The sequence below is a fragment of the Pyrus communis genome, chromosome 12 (assembly GCF_041283825.1).
Source record: "Pyrus communis isolate YQ-2024b chromosome 12, ASM4128382v1, whole genome shotgun sequence".
NCBI lineage: Eukaryota > Viridiplantae > Streptophyta > Magnoliopsida > Rosales > Rosaceae > Pyrus > Pyrus communis.
The window spans coordinates 18162783-18181597 of record NC_142576.1 but is presented as its reverse complement, the minus strand read 5'-3'; the positions used below and the strand labels follow the sequence as shown (position 1 = coordinate 18181597).

General features: G+C 36.5%; 1 protein-coding gene and 1 pseudogene across 2 annotated transcripts; one reads left to right on the top strand and one right to left on the bottom strand.

The window, feature by feature from the left end:
• Window positions 1–694: 694 nt before the first annotated feature.
• On the bottom strand, window positions 695–6703 carry LOC137745901 (N-acetyltransferase). Of its 2 annotated transcripts, XM_088680836.1 has the most exons (14): window positions 6618–6703; window positions 6425–6526; window positions 6225–6293; window positions 6070–6137; window positions 5874–5971; window positions 5639–5690; window positions 5400–5492; window positions 4736–4846; window positions 4213–4555; window positions 3469–3977; window positions 2331–2440; window positions 2085–2143; window positions 1797–1984; window positions 695–1250 (listed from the first exon to the last, which is right to left on the bottom strand). In XM_088680836.1, exons 1-14 carry the CDS (start codon window positions 6661–6663, stop codon window positions 1062–1064), a joined length of 2037 nt encoding a protein of 678 aa, XP_088536962.1. In that variant the 5' UTR covers window positions 6664–6703; the 3' UTR covers window positions 695–1061. The 2 variants fall into 2 exon arrangements, with proteins under 2 accessions (XP_088536962.1, XP_088536963.1); XM_088680837.1 differs by lacking the exons at window positions 6425–6526; window positions 6618–6703 and adding an exon at window positions 6366–6405.
• Window positions 6704–16569: 9866 nt separating this feature from the next.
• LOC148692427 (uncharacterized) lies at window positions 16570–18166 on the top strand (annotated as a pseudogene).
• Window positions 18167–18815: the final 649 nt, after the last annotated feature.

Sequence of the window (18815 nt, the reverse complement as noted above, 5' to 3'; positions counted from 1 at the left end):
TTGGCTACTGAATTTTACATTCGTTTTCAATTGTTTGCTAATGAATTCTTACATATTTTTCGGTTTGCTGCTGCTAAATCATAGGACTGGATTTCTAATTTTAGGTTGTTTGCTACTAAATTATGGGACATCTGTCAGCATAAAGCAACCAAAGATTTTGAGATTTTTTCGATTTTGACTACTGATTTGTTAAATTAGTTTTCGGTTGCTTGTTAGTCAATTGATTGCGAAAGACTAATATTTTGCGAATTTTTCGGTGATTGACTACTGGACTATTGTATAATTTTCAGTTGGTTGCTATCTAATTCTGTATCTTATGATGCCTCAATAGTTATTTATTTCTTTTATTTTGGTTGAAAGGGGGCTAAGAGTCCAGACAAGAAATCTAGGCCTTGAGATCTTAAGCCGATCTTCACAGACAAAACTATTCGAACATGAGCTTTACCAAAATAATGACTTCATAGGTCTAGACCAAGACTCGAGTTTGCCAATAAGAGTTCCAAAAAAGGAAAAAGAAAAAGAGGACAACTTATTTCTCTGCTAACACAATACATAATTCGAGTTCAAGTTGGATTACGTTTCAACCATTTATGCTTCATTTGTTATTCGTGAGCAAGTCTCGAATAAGGAAAACAACTTATATGGTACATGCTTATAGTCATATAACTTCATGTGCCTATAAAACAAGGACACATAGACAAAACAAACTTACACATTTTTATTTTATAGACACAGGACATCACTGTGACAATGTACCCGTACCATGCAACTGTGCAAGTCCTCCTCAATAAGTACAACCAATGCCCTAAGTCTTGGAAAAATTTAAACCTTGATTAATAAATACTAATGCTTCAAAAGCATTCCTGCATAAAAGCCTTTTGACAATCTGTTTCTGTCCTTATGAGGAAACCAAACCATCTTAATTTCTTGGTTCAACATATGCATACAAATAATTATACTAAAATGTACAGAAAACTTTACATTTTGATTCTATCTTCCTCTTTTATTTGACGTACGGTTATGCGACACAGACATTTACATATGCAATTTTCTCCTCAAAGTCAGAGGGACTCTGCAAACTGGGGAGCCTCCAAGTCAAGCTCTTGTCTCGTGACACAGTTCATAAGCCAGTCACTGCTAAAAGTCCATATCCCCTTCTCTACGGCCAACGATACTTTTTCCATATCTTCCTCGCATGCCACAAAGATTGTTTTTGAAGCTTCGTTTACTTTCTCTAATTCACCAATAATCTGTAGTTTCATCCAGTAATCAGTGGCAGGCTATGATTATATATATACATATCAAAGTGAACTATTAAGAAAGAATTTACGTAGAATTTCTGTTCAAGAAAAATCAGTTTATAGGTTCATATCCCCACGGCATTGTAGATAATAATCGATTCAAAGAGTTACAATCATCAAAATCCACAACCATGCTTCTGATAACCAGTAAAGATCAAGCACGATGAACCTAACACTGGTCATACAATGAGTTCTGAGCAGTAAAATGAAGGTGGGAACATACACAACATGTTATGTTGAAGTTGCAGATATCATGCTCAACCTTGTGTACACATTTGAGAAACTAAAGATAATATCGTGCAGGTTTGTAAAACATGCATTTTCCTAAAGCACATCGTGCCGATTTGGTAGATATCATTTTCTCAAAATGGAATTTATAAGCATGACATACAAAATGCACGATGTCATTCCCCTAAAGCATTACAGAATGTTTGCACTTTCAATGATAGGCATGCACGCTTAAACAATGCTCAGATTGATCAGTAAAGAGCTTACATTTCCACCAGCAGACCTTACAATGGAAGACAACATCCTAGCAGGAGGTTGAACACAAGCTGCTATGCATACATTATAGCCTTTGAACAAGCCTCGGGGACTTGCCTTCGCTCTGAGAACTGCACTTCTCAACTCAGTTCCATATTTAAGTACGTATTCTTGATCATTCAATATGTAAGATGATTCATCTGCAAATGAGAAGCCCAACAAATGTTTTTCTTTTTTTGTCAACCCAGCAAAGGTTGAGTATCAGTAATAAAACAAAACCAAGTAGTCAATCTGACTCACCGACAAATCTTCCTTGACGAAAGCTTTCTTTCAACCAGGACGGACAAACCATCCAAGCCCTGCACAGCACAGAAAGCTCTATGAATAAATAATGACATAATCTGGACAGACAATTAATAAAGGTTGATGCTGTATAAAATACCACTAGCTGCTAAATCATTTAGAACATAAAATGTAATAGATTTGTGCATCAGCAGTAGCAGCAGTGAAAGAATAAAGAGAACTTTTAGAAAGTTGACTACTAACCCTGAACAAAGAGCAGTACAGAAATTCAAAGTGGTTCTCACTTTCCCAGTGACAACATGTGTGCTTGTACTTCCATCAGATGTAATCACACCACCAAGGTCCTCAATTACCTATACATCAAACAAATACAAAAATCAACAAAACTCAAAATATTTATATGCAGTGAAGCGAAAAAGAACTAAATATCATTCCAAAAATATTGGACAGTGACAATAAAAGTAAAAAACCATTATCAATATAGAAAGAAAAAGCAAATGAAATGCATGAAATTATCAAAAACAAAACAAATCAGGACGCCTCCTGATTTATATGACCAACAAGTTCATCTTTTCTAGTAAAATATATTAGTGAGGACTATTGGAGATCGTATTCTTTCAGGAGAGATTATCGAACCTAACCAATATGAATTCAAGTCATCCGTGCGGACTAGAGTAAATGGAAGTATGCATATGAAGGCTCGGCACTACGGAATTGCTTTATGTACAACAACGTCAAAATTCTATCCATATAACCCATGGAATGGTACCATAAGAACCCTTAATACTATAATACTACATTTATGTTTTCAAGGAAAATGCATATCCAAACAGAGAGTATTTTTCCTTACAAAATTTGTAGTACTAGTTAAACCTTTTGAAATCACTGTTCATTGATTCCAATAAATCACGCTGACCTGATCATGGCGGGTACATTTTTTCCCAGACTGGCCAGGATTCACTCAAAATTGGACCATCTCCAAGGTCCAAGCTTAATCCATGATCAGGTCGGTCATGCATAGAAAGAAGCCATTGAGCAAGATAGAACTGTATTCTATCACCCTCTAACTCTAAGATATTTAAAAACCCCTTACTAAAGTCAAAATCAAACAGATATCTACTAGGTCCATTCAGAAGCATCAGATTCTTCACCCCACTTTTCTTGTACGTTGTGTTCAAAAGTAGAGAAGTACGATTGAATAAATCGCACATACAACACACAAATTATGCATGTTAAGAATCATGTTGTGGTACCAAACTGCAGTTTGCAGATAGAATAAAATGGGATTTTTTATATCCCGAAAAATAAATGCTAAAATAAAATTTTGATATTTGCATCATTTTTTTATAGCCGACAATCATAAGTAATAAAATGGGCATACCTTTGTGAGATTAGCTTTCTTTCTATTGTCAGCAATATTCATCAACATGATTTTAAAGAATTCTGGCTGTGACTGAAACTCCTTCCTGACTAAAGTTTCTGATGTTATATTAATTAGTCCGCATTCTTCAGCAATATTTTCCTTGTGACTACTAGCCAGAAGATCTCTAGGATGATCTGCCACTAAGGATTTGCATTTGGAAGAAACTAAGGAGCATCCTTTCAGACAAGAATCACTTCCATCAGTTTCTGGAACTAAACTACAGTTAGACTCGGATTGGAAGCCAACCAGATGGCATCCCTTTACTTTTTTTGACTTCAATGAAGACTTTGAAGCTTCCCAGACCTTTCTCTTTGCACATGAAGGTTGTTTGGAACAAGGTAAGTGGGTTTCATCAGCATCAGTTCCAATATTGGATAATTCCGCACCACTGCCCAACATGCTGGGGTCCACTCTGGTGAGAGGAACTGAATCCCTGTAACGTTGCAATTTCTCCCAAGACCCATAACCTACAAAAACAGAGATTTTCAATTCTCATCGTGATAAAAGATGTAAGTTTCTTGTCAGTGGCTGAATGTCGGTAGATTAGTGCTTGAAAGTAAAATACAGTCATTTTGATTAAGCATTGTCATAATGGTTTGATCTATGCCAAGAAGATGTGCATTATGCATTCATATGCTGTCCAGACATTCCTTTTGTTTGTAGTATAATTCAAAGAACTGGAATATGCGCAAATCTACCTACCTACAGACTGGTTATCTTCTCTTGGAAGGCCATCATTTACCAACGTTTCAGGCTGATAATTTTCACTTCTTGAAGACGTTTGATTTTTTGCATTCAGAGTATTGCGATTCCCTCTAGAAAATTCCAGCACTTGGTTTCCCAAAGCAGCAGTTGAATTTCCATTAGGCTTCAAAGAAACTCCCAACTTCAAAGAGTCTGAAGTATTCCCGGAAACATCCTGGTTAAGATGTAAAACCATGAGGGTTGAACCACCAGGAAAGCACAATGCTTTGCGGATGTCAGCTTTAATAGGTAATCTGCAGCGTCTACCTTTGGCGTCCACCTCGGCTATTGGTACAAAACCCTGCAATTTAATCAATTTCAGGACAGCTTCAAAATTGAAAATCAAATGAATACCTTGACATATCTTAAGAGAAAACGAGTGAGAAAGCATGTTGTAGTTCATTTCCAAATACATTTATCAACAAAATAATACAATTACTTTTCCTGCTCTAGTCCTGAGGATTTATATCATCAAAATTACCTGTTTAAACCAAAACCCTTCAGATTCCTTGTCTCCCCAACAGAATATTGTACATATGCCTACACTCTGAAGTCTCTTTCTCAACTCCATGAACAAGGAGCTACCAAATCCCTGGAATTACTAATTCATGTCAGATAACCAATAAAAGAAATTTCCACATAACCACACAAAATCCATCATAGTACTAAAAAGAATGAACATGAGGAGAATATTAAAAGGCATATAAGTACAAGCCAAACAAATATGCAAAATATATGACACTAGAATAGAAAAAACTTCGCATGCTGCAATTACAACTCAGAACCCAAAATATTTCTAATTTTCAAGGATACTGAAAAACAGAATTTATGGATGTCCCCTCTCCCTCTTTGAAACAGTTGACTATAATCCCGCGTGCTTTGGAAGTTATTATAAGGACTTAATAACTGTATATCTCTATCATATGTAAAAAGCTACAAAACTGAAAGAAAGGAGTATTTCATCAGGTGCTGGTACTATACTAAGAACCAGATAGTGTATTATTGGGGTAAGTGTGTTGTCATTCCTAAGATTGCAAACTTACCTCTCAGAGAAGCAGCATCCCAACACTACACAAACCCCTAATCTTAAGCCAAAAAAAAAAAGTTCTAATGAGAACTAACAAAAAGAAGAGAAGATAAAAGACCTTGCGTTGGTAGTTAAAACTAACAGCAGCCAGAGGAATCTCAGCATATTGTGTGTCAGCAGGAACTATTTGGTAACTGATTGCAGCTATAACCTGCAAAAAGAAAACATAGGGCAAAAGAAGAAAAGTGACCAACAGTATTAGTTGGAACGAAAAAAAGGGAATTAGCATTTCCTTTCCATGCATTGTTAAGGACAAAAAAGGTCGGTTGATGAGAAGAAAGAACCTAGCAAACCTACCCCTTCAGAATCTGCCACAGACTGAGATTTATAAAACAAAGTGCAGTATTTCCTGTAGAGAGAACCTAAAAATGATCAAAAGCCAACTAGCAAACATATGGTTTATTAGTAATTAAATACTAACAAGCACCGATGCAATTTCATTTTATGATGTGAATATAAGGGATGAAAATGAAAAGGCACACAGCTAGGTAACTGTTTATTAACAAAAATAAAAGAAGTTTCATAATCTTACCCATTTGTAACAGATCTTTTTAAAAACATTGATTGCTTTCCAGTATTAGCAGCAAAATTCATAGCAGGAAGTTCCCTAATGTACATTTTCAGTACTTCCTACAAGTACAAACTCATATAAGTTCAATCCTTAGCCGAAACATAAAAATGCCCGGTCAATAAAACAAACAAGGGAAGAAATAGATTCATTCAATTACCTGGAGATAAGATTTTTGACAGCTATTGGCATCTTTGGGATTCACGAGCACGTACAAAAGATCACCCCCTAAATATATCCAGAAATAACATATAAACTCTGCCCAAATCTTACACCTCCAACTACAATTTTTTAAAATAAACCAATTTAATTTACCTCTCTCTTCAGATTCCAAATGCGCAGCAATACTACAATCGCCATTATTTCTTTCCACCTCTTTCCTCACTACCAAAAACAACAACCCAGTAAGTAAAAACCCCCGATAACTTAAATACGAATGGGTAAAAAATTAAAGACCTTTGTTTAGTATTTAAGAAACCCATATCCTTATTGTATTGGATACGGAAAAATGGCACCTGAGATGGTGACTTTGGCGCTTCTGGAGAGGGATATTTGGAGGGAGTTTGGGTCCGACTGACAACTGAAATTGTTAGCTTCGACTGTGACTTGGCAATTACCTGTCAATGACATTAACAAGCAATTAGAGTAAGTGAGAGAGAGGATGAATGAGATCGAATTTCTAGGGTTAGGGTTAGGGTTTGTTCTTACCGATTGGGATCGGGGGAGACGATGAAGCGGTCTTTCTTGGCGCCATAACAAAACGAAAGCGTGGTTTTTTATTTTTCAAGTGGAAGAGAAGTAGATGGTTTAAATAGGCGCGAAGAAGAAAAGATTTCAAGTAATTACTCACGAAGCTACGTGGTCCAATATATTTATGACACGTGTCGTTTTGAAGCTCTCCCTGTCCCCAAACACTTGTTATCTCCGTAACCAATCACTACAAGATCTCCCACTCAATTTCTCTCTTCTCCCTCTTCGTCAATCTGACAGCCGACCTCAACCCTCAACCTAAACATGTAATCTATTTTAAGCCATCTCTAACCGAGAACTCGTTTTAGTCTTCTGATCTCTAGCCGTTGGATTTGAACCAAATTTTGTAAAATAGAAGTTATAGAAAAAAATAGAATTTAAAAAAAATATGAACCAAATTTTGTAAAATAGAAGTTATAGGAAAAAAAATAGAATTTAAAAAAAAATATGAACTAAATTTTGTAAAATAGAAATTATAGGAAAAAAATAGAATTTAAAAAAAAATATGAAACAAATTTTGTAAAATAGAAGTTATAGGAAGTTATAGAAAAAAAAAAGAAAAAAAAGCTTTAAATTCATATAAAAAAATTGAATACAACGGCTAGCTAACTCAGCTAGCCGTTGTATTCAAATTTTTCATATAACCGACACGATTGCAATCAATCAAAATTATTCTTGTGTAGCCGTTACTATTCGTGTCAGTTATAACCGACACTATTACGATAAACAAAATTTTCTTATCGGTTATATCCGACAGGAAATTCGACAGTTTTAAGCAAAATTCTGGCTAGCCCGGGGCAAGCTGGTTGGCTGGAAGGGGCCAGCCCTTTGGCCATTTGGCCCTTTCAGATTCCGTGGGGCCCACGAGCCTTCTGGCCTAGCTCTTGGTTGGAAACTGTTTTCGGGCTATTTTCGGCCCTCTGAACCATTCGGTTGGAGATAGCCTTGTTATGTTTAGTCAATTTTAACCATACCTGTTAAGCTAACGGGTCATTTAAATTGTGAGACCATAATTTTTCAAGATTAGATTAAGTGAATTAGAATACAATTACCTAACAAGACTAGTCATGGACTAGATTAACGAGGCAGTGGTGTCACCATCACCCTGTTTCAGAGTAATGGGCAAAGTTTGAGCGACTTTGTTGAGAATCACCATGATTGTTCAACAAGATGCGAGGATATTATCCGATATGGAATCAGCCAAATCCTCTATATGTCTTAGAATTCCTATAATCTAGAAATTAGCGTGCGCCACAAGTAATCACACTTCTAAAATGGATGCAATATCTACTTCTAGAAATCCTCTAGGATTCTCCCAGCTTATAACAAGGATTCTATTCTAAAAAAGTATCTCCCCGACTAGTATGAATACACATATCTAGGGTTTGTCTTGGGTAACGCATTCATTGCACTCTAATTCTCTCGCCCACTGCTTAAGTCTTATACTTGCTTACCAACTTGATCATCGGATAGCCTTTTGGCCAGCACACACACACACACACCCCACACCCCAGTGTTAAGCTTGCTCATGGTTGTTTGATGTTTTACAGGTTACTCGAATTTGTGCATTCACCATCTATGGTGGTTGGTTCTCACAACTTGTGCTTTCATTGAGAGTGAATTCATATTCCACTTGACCAGATCACTCTATCGTTATAGAAATCCTTTATGAGCAATCACGCTACGACCATGCTGTCCCCTGGCAAAACGTCGACCTTGCGAATAATGGAATTTTTTCCATAGATCAGATATGGAAAACTCTAATAGAAGTATTTTTATCTTTGGAAGACATTTGAGAAAGCCCACTAACCAAAGAACCAACAAGATTGCTAACTTGAAAATGCGACTGAAAGACATTGAAGACGATGTCTCCTGTTAAGAAGGCATTGGTCCAGGGAACGCCTACTCAGATTCTAACAAGAATCGTTGATTTGAGCCCATATGCATAGCCCCAATAACATGCTTCTCAAACATGACGTAGAATGTCCAGAAGGCTTCAGGGTCTTCACCCAACACATCTGAATCCAAAATGTCTACACTATTCTACAAAACCAGACCACCATAAGAAGATAGAAGACTAAATAGTACGTATTCCACCTTACTCCGAGAGGCATAGTCTTTGGATAATTATACATCCTTAAGAGGGACAGGTTCCTTTCAGATACATAGTTAAAGGAAATTGTGGGACAATGATTTCTAAGGCTGGAGTAAGTGGAGTGGAATATATTTACCTATAAAATCCGGTCATGGACTCAATAGCTTCGACCATATCTGAATTAACGGAGCAGTGGTGTCGCCATCATCCTGTTCCGAAGCAGTGGTCGAAGTTCAATCGACTTCGCTGAGAATGACCATGCTTGTTCCACAAGATGTGAAGATCTGATCCGGTATAGTATCAACCAAATTCTCTATATGTATTGGAGTTCCTACAATATAGGAATTGGTGTGCACAACAAGTAATCATACTCCTAAAAAGGATGCAATATCTACTTCTAAATATCCTTTAGAATTCTCCTAGATTAGAATAAGGATTCTATCCTATAAAGATCTTTCTCCCGACTGGTATAAATACACTATTCTAGGGTTCATCTCTGGCAGTGTATTCATCGCACCCATATTCTATTACCCACTGAGTCTTATACTTGCTTACTAACTTGACTTTCTGAGAGCCTTTGGACGACACACACCCTCCTCGATCTTAGGCTTCTTCACGGTTGGTTGCTGTTTTATAGATTATTCGGATTTGTGCCTCAATATCCATGACGTTGTGCGAGTATGGTTCCAACACAAACTAACCTGTTAAGATAACATGTTACTCAAATTGAACCCATTAAACTAATGGGTCACCTGTTTCACCTATTAACACCAATTAATAATTTTTCTTTTATTTTGCATTCTTATACAAATTACACATGTTTAATCAAGATTTCAAGCATGGAGGTCCAACACATTTAGAAGTACCCAACACACAAAGTTAATAAGTCTTGCAATTGACAATATAAATATGATAAAACATTGTAACCTAGAAAAAATGATAAAACCTTGTTAACTAACATTCTAACATCATATTAACTAACAGTACTCCAACATTATTAATAATATATATTTACAATTTTCCAAATCAAATAATTAATAAAACTCCATAAGCATAAGGGACATAATTAATAAAACTCCAAAAGCACGAGGTTTGCAAAATATGATCAAGTAGCAGAGTTATAAGTTGTGGGGCATGCTGTCTTCAACATCATAAAAACTGTATCACCCAATTAGATCTTCACTTCAAGGAAGAATGTAAAAAACATAACAATTCACAATCGAAATATGTATAGAAAAAAGGTGTAAAACATGAAAATACAGAAAGTACAATGCAACCATCTTATAATTCTCAAGAATTGAAGTAGTAAGGAATAGTTGCAAAAAAAAGTAGGCTCAGAGAAAGGAATTAGAAAGATCCTCTGTTCATAATAGAAATCTAAAAATATCTTTAATAGAACAAGTGAAATTACATACCATTTAGAACTACATTTTAAACCTAACTGTTAACCCGATCCAACCCACCTGTTGAAATTAGCCTTTGGGTGGATGTTTAACAGGTCAGGTCATTAACAGATGAACTCGTTAATCACCTATTAAATAACATGTCATTATGGATCTCTCGGAACCCATTAACACTCATTTATTAAAGGTGTTTGTGTAATTTCAATAATGACAAAACATAATCGTCACTCATCACTCCTCAATTCAAAGTTCCCCTTTCGATTGCAGGATGAAGCCATCTAGGATGAAAACCCCTCCCTTGACTACCTCGTCTACACGGTGACCGCTTCTTGGTCACCTAGACCATCGACCGCTTCGGCATCAACCTCGTACACCTACCCAAGGTTCCCTTCCCCAAGTAACTTTCATTTCACGGTCCTCTTTCTTTTTGGAATTTTGTTTGAGAATCTCTTTCTCTCTCTCTCTCTCTCTCTCTCTCTCTTTCTCCCATCTTCTCAATCTCAATGGTCTTTTGTTGTTTCAGAAATTTGGAAATTTTCAATTTCTTTCTGGATTTATGTTTGTTCTGCCTCTAATTGAATATGTTTTTGTTGATCATCCTCAAAAACATGACTTGAGTTGCTCATATTTTTCTCTTTGCTTTGATGGGTCGATACTTAATTTTCCATATTCTTGAAAGTTCAATTTTTTAAATTTTTGTAGTTATAGATGTTGTTATCTCTTTTTGGAAGTGACAATTTCAAGTTAATTTCAAAGATTAAGATGGTATGTAGCTTGAAGATGGCCATGCTTCTACTCATTTTTTGCATAGCTTGCAGTGGTTCATAAATTAATTTGATGGTGAAATTATTTCTTGGAATATGATTGTTGCTGGTTATGCACAAAATGATTAGTTGTTGTGTTTCTACATCTTTAGGGGGTTGTAGTTAAAGTTGGATTTTTAAAAGACTTTAAAATCCTAATATAGTCAACCAATGGATTTTAAAGGATTTTTAGAATCCATGTAAATCTAGGTGTAGTCAATGAAGATTTTATATTGTTGGTTTTAAAATCCATCCAATTCTAGATATATTAAAAAAATTAAAGATTTTGCAGGATTTCATTAAGTTGCAGATTTTGTGTGACATCCCACATCGCCCAGGGGAGTGATCCTTATATGTATATTCCCATCCCTACCTAGCACGAGGCCTTTTGGGAGCTCACTGGCTTCGGGTTCCGTAGAAACTCCGAAGTTAAGCGTGAAGGGGGCTAGAGCAATCCCATGATGGGTGACCCACTGGGAAGTTGCTCGTGAGTTCCCAAAAACAAAATCGTGAAGGAATGGTAAACCCAAAACTGACAATATCGTGCTACGGTAGTGGAGTGGGCCCGAGAAGTGATTCGCCCCGGGCCGGGATGTGACATTTTATGGTTAAGATTTTTCAGGATTTCAATAAGTTGTTAGATGTATTTGACAATTCAAATTCAATGCTGCAAAATCTATCAAAATCCATAGAAATTTGTTATATGAATCTTCTCAAATTTTCCAAAATCAATATGGATTTTGTAGAAGTCTATACAATCCTATGAAATCCATTAATTATCAAAATCTATTAAAATCCTCTCAAATCCAAGTTTGAGTACACCTCCCCTTAGATTCAAGGCAATTTTAAGTAGTATGGATTTTTATGGTGGTGAAATTTTCTTCCTCTTTATTGTTTGCATGAATAACATTCTCCGAGATTTTTACTTTTTAGTACCATTTTCATTGAATCCAGTTACCATTGTTTATGATTCTTGCTGGTTTCATTTTGAATTGGTGCATTGAGTTATAAATGGCTATTATTTTTTGTTATTCATCGTTGGCTTTCGTTTATGGTTCATGCGTATGAATATTGATGAAGAGGGCATCGAAATTATATAAATGTCAACAATGAATTTAAGTGATACGCAAGGTACAACAATTGCAACAAGTCTTTCAAAGAGGAAAACAAAAGGCATACGAGTGGGTAAGAAATGTCAAAGGAGATCTCATATTTGGACTTTGTTTGATGAATTGCTTGTTGGTCATGGTAATAAACAACATGAGAAATGTAAAAAATGTGGGATAGTTTATGCATATGATAATAATTGTGGGACAAAAATCATGTTCATGTAATAAAAAACATCGATATGATATGAGCAAATCTCAAGTTGGATTGCGTTCTCCTCAATTTAATCATGGTTTTTTTTTTTTTTTTTTTTTTTGAGTTTTTGATTGAGGTTATAGTTAAGCATGATTTGGTTTTTAGGTTTGTTGAATATGAGAGCATTAGAGCTTTATTTAAATACATATCTCCTGATATCAAACTGTCATGTAGAAATACCGTTAAGAAACATGTGTCGAGGATGTTTGTAGATGAAAATGTAAAACTTTGAGATTGATACAATTGAGGGAAGAATTTGTTTGACATCTGACATATGATCTTTTGTTGCAATTGATGGATATCCCACACTCACAAATCACTTTGTTGACAAAAAAAAGGAAAATGCACAAAAGAATTTTAAATTTTTGTCATGTTTCCTCCACAAACCGGTGTTGCTTTATCTGGAAAAAAAAAAACTTAATGAAATATTAATTGATTGGGGGACTGAAAAGAAATTATTTTCCATTAAGTAAATGATTTTTTTGCTGTGCTATTGAAGAAACAATTGAATTTTAGAGGTTTGATATTAATGGATGGAAAGTTCTTCCATTAAGTTGATATTAGGAAAATAGTATTGGAGCACATATATAAGGGAATTTCTATCATTAGTAGAAACCTCTAAAATTCAATTATTTCTTCAATAGCTCAACAAAACAATTATTTGCAGCGACATTATCCAAAGTAATGAAAATTATTTCTTTTCAAAGTCCCACTCAACTAATAATGCATTAATTTTTTCAAACAAATCAACACCGGTATGTGGCAGAGGCATATGACAAAAATTTAAAATTTTCTTGTTCATTTTTCATTATTTGTCAACAAAGTTAGCTATGAGTGTGATATATCTATCAATTGCAGTAGAAGACATAAGTTAGATGTCAAACAAATTCTTCCCTCAATTATATCTAACTAATCTCGAAATTTTATCTTTTCATCTTCAAACATCTTTAATACATAAAAATATTTTTATGGGGCTATTTGATATCAAAATATATGTATTTAAATAAAGCTCTAATGCTCTCATACTTAACAAACCTAAAAAGAAAATCATGCTTAACTATGGCCTCAATCGATAACCCATAAAAATATCATGATTATATTAAGGAGAAGGCAATCCAACTTGATATTTCTTCATATCAGTTTGATGTTTTTTATTACATGAATCCATTTATTCAACATGTATTTTGTCCCAAAACTACTATCAGATACATAACTATCCCACAATTTTTACATTTCGTATGTTGTTTATTATTAGGACTAACATGTAATTCTTCAAACAAAGTCCAAACTTGAAATCTCTTTTGGCGTATCATACCTACTCACATGCCTTTGTCTTCCTTTTTAAGGACTTTTTGCAGTTGTAATTTGCATACCATTTAGATTTTTTTTAGTGAAACAATAGATTTTGTCAAATTAGATGTTAGATTAGACGTTCATGAGGTTTGAACCCATTCTGTCATGCAAGGGCTCAACACCCTTCCATCACTGTGGTAAACGGCCACTTGTGCATACCATTTAGATTCACTGTTGCCAGTTCCATAGCCTCAATGTCATTTTCATCAATATCTATTTGCAAAACAGTAGGCAATTGTAATTCAAAACTTGCACCAAATAATAGTAATCGAATTAAAAAAAAATACTAAAAATAAAAACATTGGAGAATGTTAATCCTGCAAACAAGACAAGGGAAGAAGACTTCACCACCATAAAAATTTAGACTCTAAATATGCAAAAACACCACAACTAATTGTGCATAACCAACAACAAACTTATTCAAGAAACGATTTCAACATCATTAATTTTTGAACTACTACAAGCTATGTAAAAAGGAAGTAAAACCATCATCAACTACAAGCTACATACCATCTTAATCTTTGAAATCATCACCTCAAAAAGAGAAAAAACATCTATAACTACAAAAATTAAAAAATACGAATAACTCATGTCTTGTTGTTTAGGAAGATTAACAAAAACAGATTTAATCACAGGCAGACATAAACCCATAAAGGAATTCAAGTATAAACCCATAAAGGAATTCAAACTCTCCAAATTTCTGAAACAACATATGACCATAGAGATAGAGGGGAAAAGAGAAAGAGAGAATCTCAAACAAAATTCTAGAGAGAAGACATACCGTGAAATGAAAGCCGATATAGGAAAAGAACCTTGGGTGGGTGGAGGAGGTTGATGTCACGGTCAGCAACGCAGGTGGCCAAGGAGTGAAGGGAGGCTTCGTGGTTGCCAATGTAGATGAGGCAGTTGAGGGAGGGGTTTTCGTTGATGGCTCTGTCTTGCAATCGAATGGGGAACTCCAAATTGAGGAGTAAGAAGTAATGTAGTTGGTTTTATCTTTATTGAAATTACACAAACACTCTCAATTAGCGAGGTTAACTGATTTGCGAGTAAACTCAAAATGACTCGTTATTTAACGAGTTCAGCTGTTAACGACCTAACCCATTAACGAGTCCACCTAAATGCTAATTTTAACGGGTGAATTGAAACGAGTAAACAAGATGTCTAAAATGCCAGCTCGCCCAATTCCTCTATTCTACGGTGACAACAGTCACCACCCTAAAATCTCTATTCTCCATTAGTCCACACACATATCCTTTGTTTTGTTTGGTTAGAAAGTTAAGTGACAGATGGCATTATTTTATTTAAGCACGTAGCTTGCTGAGTCGGGGCAAATTTGAAATTTTTGAAAAGGTTTTTGGTTACCATGTAAAATTAAACCCAGCAAAACCCTAATTCATTCTGTTCGGGCAGGAATTTCGCTGGGAAGGGTCCCTAGCTCGAGCACACAGCTCCCCGAGGAGTTGACACTTTGTTTGACTATCGGGCTCTCATTCGCTTGTCGGGCTGCAAGAAGAGGACATAGTTAGTTCTGAAAGGTGCCTTTGTCGGGCCTTAGATGTAGGCCGGGAGGCTCACAATTAAAACTAACTAAATGCTGAGGTGTGCCACTGCCATTTCTGTATGGCAGATGTAGAATGAGTGTATTTAAGTTGATTACTTCCATCCCAAGTTATTCGGACTTCTCATCATCAAAGGATTGTTGTGGATGGGTTAAATCCACATTAAGTTCTTTTCTATGCCTTGAGATCAAGAACTTTTGTTTATCTTGTATGCTTTTTACAGAGTAGGGGTTCAAATCTAATTAAGACATTAGTTTCATTTACTTTTATGATAGTAAAAGTACTAAGTGAATCAGATATGAGAGTTAATAAAACTTTGGATCATCAGGAGACCAAAAATGACTTGCATATATACTGAGGGATACATTATAACACCAGACGTATTAATGGAAAGGCAAAAACAAAGAGATTTGGGCAAGATTTCACCTTGCCGGGCAAGGTTAAAGCATCTTGCAATCTCTTTTCTTTGCAGTCACAAAGGGTTAAGTAATAAAGAGGGATGAGAGGTAAACGAGTTTACACAAGGGAATTGATACTACAACATTTGGGGAAGGTAGCAGAGCTTTTACACAGACAAAATATGTCTTTCTATGGGAAATCTAGGGCTAAAAAAGGTGCAGAATCTAGACAAAGCCCAACTTTCTGAGTATTTGCTTGACTAAGAGATAAGTTGTATGTTTGTTTGTTTGATTGGTTGAGTGTCATTGTCTCTGGGCCTTCTTCCTCCCTTTATAGATGAATTAAACCTAACTGTGTTGTTTCTGTTCTTTCCCGAAAGTAATTGAAGAGTAATGAATCATCAACATTTTTACATATTCTGCCATCCGAAGTACTTTTGGGTCGGAAGTAGGTGGATTTCCATCGGTTGTCACTTCTCTTGTAAACACCTAACCTTTGCATTTAATGGGGGCCGTCATTTTGTCTTGGGATGGATGACCTGGGCTTGACTCTAGGCGTCGGGCAGACTTTCTTTATTGAGCTTAATTGGGCTTCCTTCCCTTTGAAGCCCAAAGTTCAAATATTAACCTAAACAGTGCCCCCTTCAATTGTTGTTAAGCCTACAACCTGAGGCACTAATAATGATTGAACAGCCGTCTCACGCCTTCTCTCGGTACGCACGCTATTTAATGCAGTTGGTGTTTATCGGAGTTTCTTGCACTAACCCACGATCTCTGTCCTTAATCATATGCTCCTTATATAGTTTTCTTAATACTTTAAACAGTTTTAAACCCCCAAATTCTCAGAACTTCCTGAACTTCCCAGAGTCCTCAAAACTTTCTTGTTTTTCTAGCTTTCTTTTCAAATATTTTCATATCCCTCTAAGTTTAATTAATGGCCCCAAAAGCTAATCAAATCCGATCTTCTCATGAATCTGGTGAGGGTATTGCCATTTTGCGCCGTTTACTCAACACCCTTCATCTCCCTTGGGCTGGCTTGCATTCAGAAATTTTCTTTGAAGAAGTTGAGGTGCATTTATTGGGACCTGCATAGACTTTTCGGGTTCCAAATGTAGTAGAAACTAACATGCCCCAGGATAATTGGTTTACCCCTAACCTATTTATGGCAAAGTCAGGCATTTCTTCATCTAAGTGGTCGCAATATCATTGCGGTTTTCCTCTGATGAATGACTCGGCTTGGGTTCAGTGGATAAACGAACTCGAGCCAATTTTTAAAAAGAAGTGGATGAACAATGGCATCTATGAGTTGATAATGCTTTCGAAGACTACTATGGTTGCTAAACCTGAATTACACACCACCGCTCTTCTTTTCTAGAATTTGGGCACTAACACCTTCAATTTCAGGATGGGTCCTATGTCCTCGACAATTGTAGATATGGCATAAGTCTTCGGGCTACGACCTTCGGGCAGAATCGTGGATGTAACTCAAGACTAGGCCCTCCCTTTTTGTCTGATTGTTAAGAGTTCAGGCACCACGGCTCTCTCTCTTCAGTTAGAATATAACCCTGCAACCTTCAAAAGTTATGGGACATCTTTTAAAGGTTTTATCCATTTTGTGAAGAACAACTTTGGTGCAGGTTCTTCTAATGCCAACTTAGATCAAGAGCACATGTACTTTCTCTTGTACTAGCTTAACAAGCATGCTTTCCTAACAAATCTAAGGGAGTGAAGGTCGAATGGATCCCCTTAGTAGAAGCTCTTCAAAATTTTGATAATGTTGCTACCGGCCCTTTCTTTCTTTCTCATTTCTACCACCTCATTTTTTAGATGACTCGGGGTGAACCGTTTAAGACCAACCTTAACAGTTCAATATGGATGATCCAACTATGGCTACAATGGTACTTTCCAGAGTTTTGAGCAGCTAACTTGGAGTTCCCCGAAAGTGTGGCCTCTGCTCGAATCTTGGCCGAAGCTCCTCCCATAGATCATTCCACGTTCGCATGCTTCTATTTCTTTAGAGTTTGCCGAATTCGGGCAGATTTGGAGTGTGGCGCATCTGCTCTTAGGAGATATCCCACGGGACTTGGCCTGGGGAATTCGTAGTGATCGTTATGATCGCAGATTGGATGTCTATCACCCCAACTTCTGTAGTAAACAATTAGGCTTTAGGCAGGTCATTCCAGTCCCATTTTATGATTCTATCCATTGTGGTACTTCTTATCGCCTCTACTCCCCTCATAAAGACACATTCCGAGCTGCCCAACGTAGCCTTGAGGTTTTGAGCAAAGTTGCCCGAAAGCTTTTGGCCCTTAATTTTGAATGCACCTCGACTTTCTCCACTTGGTGGGAGGCTAAATGGATCAAGAAGTACGAAAGGGACTTACAGAAGGCTCACGATCGTCTCTTCAACCAACTTTCTCTCAGATCTTATCTTAGTTTGGGCAAGCTCTAGAATTGGAAAGAAATAGTCTATAAAAAAAACCAGCTTCTTCTGATAGGTACTTCCTGTTCTTTTGATCCATTTTCTATGAAAATCTTGTGAGTCTATCTTTCCTTAACCTCTTATTCTTTCCTTCTTTCTAATATTTACAGCCCAATGGCATACAGAAATGGTAGATGTTGGGTCAGAGGAAGAATTAGCTGATGCCTTGATCCTTCAAGAAGCCACAGATGAGGCTAAACGGTGAGAAGCTGGAAAAGATGGAGATATCTCTGAGCTATTTAGAGACTCAGAGGTTGAAGGGGGAGCCTGAAGTAAATATTCAAGCACCCAAACGGGCACAGACAGTTGTGGTAGAAACTTCAAACTCTGAGCCTTAAAAACAGCCTAAACCCAAGCGGGCAACCCCAACCAGGAAGAGTACAAAGGCTCAAATTTCCAAGTCCATAAAAGCTGCTTCTGCTGCAAATCCTTCTACTGTTGCTGTTCCCATAGCGGGTAGGCAGAAACAGAAAGCCTTCAGTAAGTGCTCTTTGCCCCAATCTTCCATTTGTATTTTATGCCTGAGAGTTATCAACTCAATTTTCTTGCATTGTAGGACCAACGGCATCCAAAAAGCGTTCTTTTGTCTCGAGGGATGAGCTTTTGGCGTGGAAATGCAGTGAAGGGCCAGAGAACAACAAGATGTTATCCTTAAAGAGTTAGAGGTATAACCCGCTTATTTCATCGAATTTCTCCCT